Source organism: Geotrypetes seraphini, chromosome 6 (assembly GCF_902459505.1).
Source record: "Geotrypetes seraphini chromosome 6, aGeoSer1.1, whole genome shotgun sequence".
In the NCBI taxonomy this organism is placed as follows: Eukaryota; Metazoa; Chordata; class Amphibia; order Gymnophiona; family Dermophiidae; genus Geotrypetes; species Geotrypetes seraphini.
Window position 1 is genome coordinate 9433281 of NC_047089.1, and position 13514 is coordinate 9446794.

At 42.4% G+C, this 13514-nt stretch overlaps 1 protein-coding gene across 2 annotated transcripts in view; it reads left to right on the forward strand.

Moving 5' to 3' along the window:
* POLD3 (DNA polymerase delta 3, accessory subunit) overlaps nucleotides 1-13514 on the forward strand; it is a 63823-nt gene that overhangs the window by 29150 nt on the left and 21159 nt on the right. For both annotated transcript variants that reach the window (XM_033949621.1, XM_033949622.1), the window contains exons 7-9: nucleotides 4471-4537; nucleotides 6588-6744; nucleotides 8985-9097. In XM_033949621.1, the coding sequence (XP_033805512.1) occupies nucleotides 4471-4537; nucleotides 6588-6744; nucleotides 8985-9097 (337 nt within the window). The remainder of the gene's footprint in view (nucleotides 1-4470; nucleotides 4538-6587; nucleotides 6745-8984; nucleotides 9098-13514) is intronic.

Consider the following 13514-nt stretch of genomic DNA (forward strand, 5'->3'; position numbering starts at 1 on the left):
GACAACAGCAGCAGCAACAAGCTGTAAAACAACCTCCTCAGCAGAAGTCACAGCCCTTTTGACTTCATTCTCCACAGTATAGCCAGTATCCCTATTCCTGCTCTCCTGCCTCAGCCTATAGGAGGTCGACTTTCTCTGTTCCTCAGCCGGTGGGAAGTAATCACATCGGACCAATGGGTCCTCAACATCATCCGCCACGGCTACTCTCTCAACTTTCAGACTCTTCCACCTCAAAGCCTGCCAAAAGAGTCTGCTTTGAACAGTCCTCAATCGGCCCTCCTTATTCAGGAGGTCCAATCCCTCCTCCTTCTGAACGCTATAGAGGAAGTTCCTCTAGATCAAAAGGGGCAGGGATTCTACTCCCGTTACTTTCTAGTCCCCAAAAAGACAGGAGATCTCAGACCTATCCTGGATCTTCGCGATCTCAACATTCATCTAGTAAAAGAAAAATTCAAGATGCTTTCTTTAGCCATCCTTTATCCCCTTCTAAATCAAAACGACTGGCTATGCTCCCTCGATCTCAAAGAGGCTTACGCTCACATACCGATCAATGTAACCTCAAGACCATATCTCCGATTCATGATCAATCATTGTCATTACCAGTACAAGGTGCTGCCCTTCGGTCTTGCCTCATCTCCAAGGGTATTCACCAAATGTCTCATTGTGGTAGCGGCATTTCTACGCTCTCACCACCTGCATGTATTTCCTTACCTGGACGATTGGTTAATCAAAGACACTTCTGCTCGAGCAGTCCTTCTGGCCACCAACCAAACCATCCAGTTTCTACAACTTCTGGGATTCGAGATCAATCTACCCAAATCTCATATCATTCCCACTCAGAGGCTTCAATTCATTGGAGCGATCCTGGATACACTCCTCATGAGAGCTTTCCTGCCATCCAATCGTCTCCAGACTCTTCAGTCTCTATGTCACCAGGTGCTTCCTCTGCCGTCCATCTCAGCAAGACAAATGATGGTACTCTTGGGGCACATGGCATCCACAGTTCATGTCACACCTCATGCCCGTCTTCACCTGCGCACTCCTCAATGGACCCTTGCTACCCAGTGGTCCCAAGCGTCGGATCCTTGCTCACGACACATATCTGTGACATCATCTCTTCGTCAGTCTCTTCAATGGTGGTTGGTATCCTCAAATCTATCCAGAGATCTTCTGTTCCATCAGCCTCCTCATCAACTAGTCATCACCACCGACGCCTCTCTGTACGCATGGGGAGCTCACCTGAACGAGTTCCAGACTCAAGGTCTTTGGTCAGCCCAGGAAAGGAAGCATCAAATCAATTTCCTGGAACTCAGAGCGATGTTTTACGCCCTCAAGGCCTTCCAACACCTTCTCTTTCCTCAGGTCCTTCTGTTGTGCACAGACAATCAGGTTGCGATGTACTACATCAACAAACAGGGTGGGACAGGCTCTCGCCTTTTATGCCAGGAAGCCCAGAAGATCTGGAATTGGGCCATAAATCACCATCTCTTCCTGAAAGCTATATACATTCAGGGGAAACAGAATTCCTTAGCGGACAAACTCAGCAGGATTCTCCAACCTCACGAGTGGACACTCGATCCCGTAACTCTGCAGTCTATCTTCGATCAATGGGGCACTCCTCAGATAGACCTCTTTGCAGCTCCTCACAATCATCAGCTGCCCCTATTCTGCTCCAGACTTTACTCTCCGCACCGTCTAACAGCAGATGCTTTTCTCCTCGACTGGTCGAATCTGTTCCTGTACGCCTTCCCTCCTCTGCCTCTCATGTTGAGAACCTTGTTCAAGCTCAAGAGGGAACGAGCCACCATGATTCTGATTGCTCCGAGGTGGCCCAGGCAACATTGGTTCTCCCTTCTACTTCAACTCAGTTCCAGGGAACCTTTTCTTCTTCCTCTGTTTCCTTCTCTGCTTACCCAACAGCAGGGAACCCTTCTGCATCCCAACCTCCAGTCTCTACACCTGATGGCTTGGTATCTCTCGGGCTGAACTCGACTGATACTCTTTTGTCTCAGCCCGTTCGTTCCATTCTGGATGCCTCCAGGAAACCAGCCACTCTACAATGTTACCATCAAAAGTGGACGAGATTTTCTTCCTGGTGTCTTCTTCATCATCTTGATCCCACTTCCCTAGCAGTGGAGACGTTGTTGGATTATCTTCTTTCTTTGTCTGACTCTGGCCTGAAGTCCTCTTCCATCAGGGTCCACCTCAGTGCCATTGCAGCTTTTCATGAGCCAGTCCATGGAAAACTTCTTTCAGCTCATCCCCTGGTGTCCAGGTTCATGCGTGGGCTTTTCAATGTGAAACCACCTCTTCAAGCCCCTCCGGTTATCTGGGATCTCAATGTGGTTCTTTCAGCTTTAATGAAACCTCCATTTGAACCTTTAGCTACTTCCCCTTTCAAATTTCTCACTTGGAAAGTACTTTTCCTTATTGCTCTTACCTCTGCCAGGAGAGTCAGTGAGCTTCATGCACTGGTTGCAGATCCACCTTTTACGGTTTTTCACCATGACAAGGTGGTTCTGCGTACACATCCAAAGTTTCTCCCCAAGGTTGTTTCTGAATTTCATCTCAACCAATCCATTGTTCTACCGGTTTTCTTTCCAAAACCTCATTCTCATTCTGGGGAACAAGCTCTGCATACTTTGGATTGTAAAAGGGCTCTTGCTTACTATCTGGAGCGTACGAAACCCCACAGATCAGTTCCCCAGCTTTTTCTGTCCTTTGATCCGAATAAATTGGGACGTCCTGTTTCTAAACGTACGTTGTCTAATTGGCTAGCAGCGTGCATTTCATTCTGTTATGCTCAGACCGGACTGACACTGGAAGGTTCTGTCACGGCCCATAGAGTCAGAGCAATGGCAGCATCTGTAGCTTTCCTCCGTTCCACTCCTATTGAGGAAATCTGCAAAGCTGCTACTTGGTCCTCAGTTCACACTTTTACATCTCATTATTGTCTGGATGCATTCTCCAGAAGGGATGGTCACTTCGGCCAATCTGTTTTACAAAATTTGTTTTCTTAATGGCCAACCTTCCCTCCATCCCTCTTTTTGTTAGCTTAGAGGTCACCCATCAGTCAAGAATATGCTGCCTGCTTGTCCTGGGATAAAGCACAGTTACTTACCGTAACAGGTGTTATCCAGGGACAGCAGGCAGATATTCTTGCGTCCCACCCACCTCCCCGGGTTGGCTTCTTAGCTGGCTTATACTAACTGAGGGACCGCGCGCCTCTGTCGGGCGGGAAGGCACTCGCGCGTGCGCGGTGCGGCCGAGCTAGAACTTTCTAAAAAGTTCTTAGAGTGCAATCACTCTAAAATTGTCCGTACCGGGGCTCCGTCGGTGCCGTCACCCATCAGTCAAGAATATCTGCCTGCTGTCCCTGGATAACACCTGTTACGGTAAGTAACTGTGCTTTTTCTCCCTCTCCCTCCCCCTACCCTTCTATTACTTATATTCATACATTATATATTGTATAATATATTATAACATATTATGTATAAAGTTATTTTCAGTACCCCCCCTTTATGTGTGTCAGAAAAATCATATTTAAAAGAAGAAAAGAAGAAGAAAAATTCTGCTATTTATTCATTACAATATTTTGTCAATGGCCCCCATATTTTTATAAATTTTGTATATGTCCCTCTTTGTATTGCTATTGTTCTTTCCATTTTAAATATATGACATATTGTATTCCACCAAAATGTATAATTTAGATTGTTATAATTCTTCCAATTATTGGTTATATGTTGAATGGCAACCCCTGTCATAATTAATAAAAGCTTGTTATTTTCTGGTGAAATTTGACTTTTTTTTCTCATCATCATTCCAAATAATATTGTATCATATGATATTGATATATGATTTTCCATCAATTTATTAATTTGTGGCCAAATTGAATTCCAAAAACTTTTAATATAGGGACAATGATACAGTAAGTGGTCTAACGTCCCTGGTTCCAGATTACAGTGCCAGCATTTATTTGATTTAGAACTGTCTAATTTTTGCAAACGTGTAGGGGTCCAAAAAGCTCTATGTAATAAAAAGAACCAAGTTTGTCTCATAGATGCTGACACTGTACATCTTATTCTCCAAGACCAAATTAGTGGCCATTGAGATGCATTAATTTGATGCTTAATCTCAATGCTCCAAATATCTCTTAGACCATTTTTTGGTTTTTTATTCAAATATCCAGATATTAATTTATACCACAATGCGGCTTGATGTCCTAGGAAGTCTGCTTGAAAACATAAGAACTTTAAACTATATTGATTATTCAATGTTTTCCATTCAGGGAACCCAACCTGAATGGCCTGCTTCAATTGCAACCATTTAAAACTTTGTGTTTTACTTAGACCAAATCTATGTTGCAATTGTGAAAAATCCAGCAGTTTACCTTCTGAAATAACATCATCTAGAGATCTAATGCCTGCAATAATCCTGATTTCATGAATGTATCTGTGTGATTACTTGCAGGTAGTCAACGTTAAACCATTAGGGAAAGCAAATGCAGCAAACAATTTCTTTGGAAAAGCTTCCTTGAGTGAGTACTGCATGCTCGCAAAGTCTCCCCCAGTGAAATCAGAGCATGGTCACCAGTCCCTGAAAAGCTACACTGTGCTAGAATATTCTTCCCATGTTACATGTATGTTAAGTAGTGGGGGTGGTTGGTTTGTTGTAAGTTACAGTAGACTGAACAGTGAAGTAAAATGGAGCCATTTGGGCCTGGATTCTCTGAACAGCGTCATTGTCGGCAGACGTCTTAAAAACAGCGGCTGATCACATGTCAATCACATGTTTAGAGAATGGCCAGAAATGTGGGGCCAAGGCTTACATTTCTGGTGCCTATTGTGGCAGTAAGCGCCTGGACATTTTACCATTTTAAATGGTGTTTCCCTCTTAACTTAGGTACCAGTAGGGTGCCTAAGTTAAGGTGCTATTTATAGATAATGGGCCTTAATCAATTTACTGGATAAAGTGTTCTACTGGGAGCAGGGATAGGGAATGCCTATAGGGTCTGTTAGTTCAGTTCCTTTGTAACTTTTAAATATAGGATAATCGGACTCCTGCCCAATCTGGGATTTCCATCCTGAAAAAAACTGGTGATACAGTATATGAAATGGAGTTCCATTTTTAATTTTCTTTTTTCTCTGGTTGTAATTTTAAAACTTTCTTAGTTTGTAGACCTTCTCTTGGTCATTCAGGGGAGACTGATATTTTTATGTTCCTGTTTATGGTGTAGTGGGGTTTGTGCTTTTTTTGGGGGGGTGTTGCTTTTACTGTGGGTTTTTAAAAATTTATTATTTCTACGTACACCATGTGGGGTGGCTTAATGGGTTGGGACTGCAGTTATGAATTTGAAAATTCTAGTATTTTGAGCTGATGAAGGTTTGGTCTAGTCAGTTATTTATTTCGTTGTATACGTACAGAGAAGGGTGGGACGACTTCCTTAGGAGGAAAGGCAGGTGCCCATTAATCAGAATGGTGGTTTAGGTATACACTGTTGAGACTGTGTATCTTAGCTGATGACCTGAAAATGAGCAAATTTTTGAATAAAGAATTCTTTACTGACTTGTGAGGAGAGCGTTGAGAGAATTCCTTAGGCCCATTAAAAAGGAAGGGGGGTTGCTGTAAATGTCTTCTCAGCCTCATGTTATGCACACTTTAAATGATCAAAGCGTATATCACTTATGAATGGAGGAATAGCCGATTGCAATCCTAGGGAACTGGATTCAGTTCTCACTGCATCTCCTTGTGACCCTGGTCAAGTCACATAGTCTGTTATTGAGAAAGACACGGGGGAAACCATTGCTTGCCCTGTATTGGTATCATGGAATATTGTTACACCTTGGTACTAGTGACCTGGATTGGCCACCGTGAGAACGGGCCACTGGGCTTGATGGACCATTGGTCTGACCCAGCATGGCTGTTCTTATGCTCTTGTGTGCGCCATGTATAGGACAATCAAGCCATTGTGACATCACTGCTGAGGTTGGCTCTGAGGAATTATGACATCACAATCTCAGCTCTGGAATGTTGCTCTCATTGGGTTCCGGAATCTTGCTATTCTTTAGAAACATAAAACATGATGGCAGATAAAGGTCATATGGCCCATCTAGTCTGCCCATCCACAGTACCCATTATCTCTTTCTCTCTCAGAGAGATCCCATGTGCTTATTCCAGGCCCTCTTGAATTCAGACACAGTCTCTGTTTCCACCACCTCTTCTGGGAGACTGTTCCACGCATCTACCACCCTTTCCGTAAAAAAGTATTTCCTCAGATGCTGGAATGTTGCTACTCCTTGGGTTTTGACCAAGTACTAGGGACCTGGATTGGCCACCGTGAGAGCGGGCTACTGGGCTTGATGGACCTTTGGTCTGACCCAGTAAGGCTATTCTTATGTTCTTAGTTACCATACTTGCAGCTCCTCAGGGCATTTAGGAAAGTTCTTCATAGATATGGATCACAGAATGATGATGTAAAATCTGAACAGGTCTCTTGTGTCCAGAAAAGCCTTTCAGAATATTAGAAAAATACCTGTAACAAAAATAGCAGTGGTTTGACATTTCACTAATCTTGTCTTTATTCACAGAGAAGCTTAAAGCCACTTCAGAACAAGAAGAGGCAGTAGAGGAGCTGAAACCAGCGACATCCCCTTCAGCTTTCAAGGCGGAAGTGAAACTCTCATCCAGAGAGGTTCCTGAGAAGACGCAAGAGCCTGTGAAAGCACAGGAAAAGGACAAGAAGTGGTGAGAGCACGAGGAAAATAAAGATGAGACAGTTACCATGCCATCACTCGAATACTGTGTACAATTCTGGTCATTTAATCTCGGAAAAGATATAATGAAATTAGAGATAGGGCAACAAAAATGATAAAAGAGGGTGGGACGACTTCCTTAGGAGGAAAGGCTAAAGCAACTAGGGCTCTTCAGCTTGGAGAAGATGATACAGCTGAGGGAAGATGTGAATTGCTGCTTTACTCTTTCCAAAAATGCCAGGACTAGGGGGCATGCAATGAAGCTAATAAGTAGCAGATTTATTTTTTTGTTTAAATTTCTTTATTCATTTTTTCATATAACAACAAGTGCATCAGAAAAATACATATAATCTTATAAACACACACTTGATTTTCCTTCATGAATACTTTAAGTACAATATATCATATTTATATTCATATTTTTATAATGTTTTAGATAATATATAAATCATTTAATATGTATGACAAATATAAATAAAATAACCCCCCCAAGCCCTCCCTTCGTATTAAGTTATAACTTTTGGTGGAATTCGGTATGCCATATATATAAAATGGAGCGCACAATAGCAACACAGAAAGGTTATTTTGGTAAATTTCTGAAGATTTGGAGACCATTAGCAAATTTTTGTAATGATGAATAACATTTTCCCATAATAAGAGATTTGGTAAGTGGGGATGTGGGTGGGTATTATTTTATTTACCTTACAATATGTATGAATTAATTAATGTATTTTTAAGTATTAGGGTAGAGTTTCTGATAAGTAGCAGATTTAAAATAAACTGGAGAAAATATGTCTTCACACAATGGGTAAGTAAACTCTGAAATTCATTACCAGAGAATGTGGTGAAATCAGTTAGCTTATCAGGGTGACCCCAGTTCTTGCTTTTCCGTGGAGCGAAGAGGCCCTGTTACTAAAGCTGCATGTCTTTTTGCTTTTCAGAAGTGCCTTCCCTGTGCGTTTTGTGCTTCGGAACTACTTAGTTCATATTTTTGGGCATTACTCCACCCGTCAAGACTTAGGTTACCAATTTTACCCTCTAGACCTGTTGCATCTCACTCCATTTCTCTGTTATGCGCTTTAATCCAGCAGTTATCCTGCAACATCTGCTCTGTTGGTCTCGGTGACTGAACCATATTAATGAAATGTGGGTTTTCAATCGGACGGAAAGAAGAGTTTGTTGCATAAATAAACTGAGCATTTTTTTCATTAATTATCTTTTAATCACAAACTTATATGATGGTTCCTGGGTGATCGGAGTTTTTCTTTCATGTAGGTGATATACTGTGAAAATATGATGTATATGATATGGCCGAAACACTATTCTGGACAGATAACTCTGGAACTGTAGAACAGGAGGATGGTGATCTCAAAGGCAGATAGTTTCCAGAATCTTTTAGGTTGATGATTAGATTTCCATAAATAAAAATGTCAATCTTGTTGTTTATTATTGATACCATTTCTGTTTATTTAGTATTACTCATTGTATTCACTGCCAGTCAGTACTGACCAAAAAAGGGAATATTTGCTTGTTTCAACTCTTTATTTCTTCATAACAGCTGTATCAAAATAATGGTAACATGCAGTAATAAAAAATATAACTTTGCTCAAATATGGTACAGATGGCAGGATGGCATGCAAACTCCGACTCACATGATGCACCGGGGCGGGGCCTAAGGCCTTGGAAGCATTACTGAGCACCCCTCCTGTTCTGTTACAAGTACGGGGAGGGAACCGGGAACGGGATGGGGGCATCCCTTGGGTGGCAGGAGGGAGTTTGCATTGCCATTTCTTTTTTTTGTGGGGGGGAAGTCGGGAGTGGTACAGATGGCAGGAGGGAGTGGGAATCCCTCCTGCCATAGAGGTGGCAATGGGCATTGACAGCAGCGGGCATCAGCAGGGGTTCCTTTTTTATATATTCTGCAAAAGCGCATTTGTGTTTTAAAGGGCAGATGAGGGCAGGAGAGTCAGTAAGGAAGTGAAGCATCTAGTCCTCAGCAGTCGCTTCACTTCGGATCGGCAAGCCCAATCGGTGTTCCTTCTTCTGTTTAGCGAATCAAGGGCTTCCTACTTTGCATGCCGTTTCCCCTCATTTGCATGTGCGGATCGGAGATTGTTTGCACAGCTGTTTAGTGAATCAGGTCAGGAAATGATCGCAAATTCATCGGTACACGATTGGTATGGTTTGTCAATCTAGCCCTTTAAATCTCTCTCACTCTCTATCCTATGGCAGTAAGCTAAGGCGAGGTGAAGCGTCAGACAGTGACAATGACCAAGATGTGGAAAGTCTGAATAAGAAAAGGAGGAGAATCATACAGCCTCAGGCTGATAGCAGCGAGGATGAAGGTAAGAGAAAATCCAGTGGAAAAGTGGATTAACGCAGCTTTTCAGAGGACATTTTGGCCTATTTTCTTTTTCTGCATTACAGTCCTTTGGTGGTAAAAATAAACCCCAAAGAAACAGCAGGCCATTGGTGGGACTGAGTAAAGACTAGTCATTTTTGAGAGTAGAGGGGATTGTGGTGATGTGTGGGATGATCTGCCCACACTAGCAGCATGGAAGGGGTTCCTCCTTTGAGGAGGCTTCTGGGCTTTGGCCAAAAAAGGGCTGAAGTCATATACACTGTGCCGCATGGGAGGTTTTTCTCTACACTGCTGCTTTTTAGAACAGCCTCTTGCAAAAGGATGCTTTATGATAATATAATGTGTAGTAGCCTGTTTACAGTTCTCCTGTTAAAGATAAGAGCTGCTTCCCATCAGCACATGAAACTATAGATTATAACCGAGAGACTTTTAAATGTGGAAATTGTTATGCAAAATGTGCCACCATTATACAAAAATAAAAGTAAATGTAGAGAGTGATCGTATATATACATTTTCATCTATTCATTGGTTTGTTTAGTTTTTTTGGGATGAGTTGACATGGTTGATACTCCATGTCCGTATAAGTCAATTGTTGTGTTCACTGGGCTTCTACTAATTGAAAAAGACATCACAAATTTGATTTGATCACATTCCTGCTTTCTCAGCATCCTTACATATCACAAAGCTTTTATACTGCAACAATCTTGTCAATGGTTTTCTTTGACTCCTGCCTATTGTCCTCTCTGGTTACGACTAGAACGAACTCTTTGCAATACCTCACCTTCATTAATTGCACTTTTGACCTCTGTCACCCCCCTCCATAAATCTAATCCCATCATATCTCAGTCAGTGTCCTGCTTCATAGAATTAGATAAATTATTAGATGTATCCATCTGCAACTCTACTGCTACCTCTCTATGGTTCAATCCTCTTTATTTGATTGGCAATAAGCCAATATATTGGCCTACCTGGGCCCAAAAAGGGTTCTGGTCCTTATCAGATATTTGCACACCTTCCTTACAACTTCGCAGAGCTACAACATAAATTTGCTCTCCCGGCCTCATCTTTTTTTCAATGGTTACAACTGACTAGTGTAATCAAAAAATCAAAAGTTCTACATACCACTGTTTTGGGAGTTCCGTCCCTGACTTCCCTATGTCCTAAACTGCTCTCTACTGGACATCTGGCATCACAAATATATAAATTGTTTCTCACATCCCACGTTACCACTGATGCCTCCCTATGTAGATCTTGGGAATTTGATCTAGGATTTCCTATAAATGATAGGCAATGGACAATCCTTTGGTCTAAAATTATTCGAACGATTCCTTCTGCCAACTCGATTCAGTCTTTATATTTTCTGCATCATAGGACTGTTTGGACTCCTCAAAAATTGCATGTGGCTGGTCTTGCTCCCTCAAATAAATGTTGGAATTGTAAATCATTACCAGGTACCTTGCTACATATGGTATTTGAATGTTCCTCATTAAAATGATTTTGGACAGATGTCTGGTCCATTTTCCAATTAATATTCCAATTACATTCTGATTTATCTTCAGATATCATAATACTAAAATCAGAGGCTCCCTCCATTACTATTTCTAGACCTCAACATTCTTTGTTTGATACACTCCTTATCATTGCGTTCAGACTTATACTTTCTAACTGGAAATCTTTTGACTCACTTACTGTCCATTTTTGGTTCCAATCGGTCTTATTACAACATTAAACGCGAGTTATTGATCTCCTCCGAAATACCTCTTTCTGCTAATGTTCACTCTAAATGGGCCACGTTTACAGATTATTTGTACTCTCTTTGAGAACACAATACATCTGAGCATATTATTGCTCTCTTTTTCAACTTTCTTCCTCTTTTCTTCCTTCTCTTCTTCTCTTTGGCCTCTGGGGATCTCTCTTTTTCCTTCTCCCCTTTTTCTCTTTTTTCTTTCCTCTGATTTAAGATCCTCTTCCTCCCCTTCGGTTTTTTCTTTATTACTCTCCTCTCCCTTTCTTTCCTCTTCCCCTTTTTTATCACTCTCCTCCCCTTTCTCTTTTTGATTATCACAAGAATCTAATGGCAATATTATTGTTATATATGTATATATATATATACACATAATTTTTTTCTTTTATATATATTTCTGGAATTCTTTTGTCTTGATTATGGTAACCATTTATTGTTGACCTGTTTTGTTTATTTTTTATTTCTGTATTTTTGAAAATCGTCAATAAATTTTCAAGAAAAAAAAAAAGAAAATCCACTAGAGGACTTATGGGAGCTCATTTGCATAAGTTAATTTGCACAATATTTTGCCGCATTTGGGTAGGTAGAACTGCTGTTTCAGCCGCCATGCTGAAACATCTATTCTACCTACCTATACTTGGCGAGACCAGGACAACAGCATCAATCGTGTCACCAGCCGCAGAAGCCTAAAAGAATGTTTCATTTGCACAGTTTGAGTGGGACTTGTTTGCTCTGTTTGAGGCTCTCTACTTTCTGAACAAAAAAGACTTTTTACCTGTGAGTCTTCTCTTGTGTAAATTTTGGAAAAGACTGATTTATTCATCCTTTGGAAAATTCACCCTGAGTGTATGAGAGAAACCTTTTGTTGAACTAGAGCTACACCAAAGCACAAATTCTTCTGGACTAGAAACTTTTTGGGAACTGTTGAGGACAGCTTGCCTGGAGGACATGCCACAATTTACACCTGCACATGTCCTTTTTGCTGCTGGTTAGAAGGTCTAAAGAAGGGGATTGATGGTTAGCTCACTGAAGGAGCAAGTGGCAACTCTGTCATATTTTCAGAGGCATCTATAGGATACTTTGTTAGCTTGTCACTTTGCCATGGTGCAGTTTCTCAAGAGGGCAAAACATCTTTGGCCGCTAATTGCCTCCTGCTTCTTGCCAAGGGATCTTAGTTTTGTTCAGTGGGCATTAACACCTATCCTAATTGAATCCCTGCGTCAAGCATTGTTGAAGGATCATATGCTCAAGGTGGTTTTCTTGATGCCTATTTGTTCAACAAGAAGAATTTTGAAGTTGCAGATATTGTTTTGCAGAAAGTCTTTTCTGGGGTTCAGAGGGTGTTGCTCTGGATGGTTCTCCGGTTTTTTTGCTTAGGGTGGTGATGGTGGCATTTTGTTATCAATCAGCTGATTTCCTAATTTCTAAAAGTAAAAAAGATCATTAAGGATTGATTAAGCTGATTTCCTTGCTGAAATTTCCTCCTTCTGCATTGCTAGACGTATGTAGAGCTCTGATCTACTTGAGTTACAAATACATTTTGGAAATTGGTTAGGTTGTTTCTCCTCTTTTGAGGGTCTGAAGAAAGGAAATGAGCAGTGACCAAGACAACAATAGCAAGATGGTTCAAGGAGGAGGTCGTAATGTTTGTTTATTACATACTTTATCCCAGGACAAGCAGGCAGCATATTCTTGACTGATGGGTGACGGCACCGACGGAGCCCAGGTACGGACAATTTTAGAGTGATTGCACTCTAAGAACTTGGAAAGTTCTAGTAGGCCGCACCGCGCACGCGCGAGTGCCTTCCCGCCCGACAGAGGCGCGCGGTCCCCAGTTTCTTAGTTTCCGCGGAGCTAAGAAAACGCGTTTTCTTCAACGACTGTTGAAGACTTTTTTCATATCCCCTTCCCGCTCGCGTAAACCCTTAAGGAAATATTGTTTCCTTCATTTTCTTTTCTTTAAAAAAAAAACAAAAAACTTTGGGTTTTTTTTTCACTTCTTTCAATTTCGCCCCGGCGGGGCCTGTTGCCACCATCGAGGCCTCGGCCTTCGATTTGGCAGAAGCCGTTTTTACCTTCATGCCCCCTCAACCCGGGTTTAAGAAGTGCCAGCGGTGTGCACGACCAATTTCACTCACTGACCCACACAACTGGTGTCTACAGTGTCTTGGTCCTGACCATCGAGCGTCTACCTGCACCCGCTGTGCGACTTTAAAAAAGAGAACTCTGAAAAATCGGCAGATCCAGCAGCAATTATTGTTTGGTGCCGAGATGTCTGACTCTGCGGCACCGGCACCGACATCGGCCCCGTCTCAGTCGGCACCCACCTCGTCGACACCGCGCGATACCGCGTCGGCTTCGCATCCCTCAGGTAAGCCGGCTAAGAAGCCTTCCCCGTTGGAGCGTCCTCCGGTCTCAGTAGCAGCGAGCCCAGTCCTGCCGACCTCGAGGCGTCCACGGAAGCGCTCCGCCCCAATAGAGGTGAGCCCCTCGACCTCGGGTTCCTCATCCTCGGGGCGTAGAGCGGCACCGCAGGTACCGCAGAAGAAAAAGGCGGTACCGGTGCCTTCGCTGGACGAGCGGATCGCCGCTGTCCTGCAGGTGCAGCTTAAGGAACAGTTGCAACAACTCCTTCCTGCACTTTTGGCACCGAGCC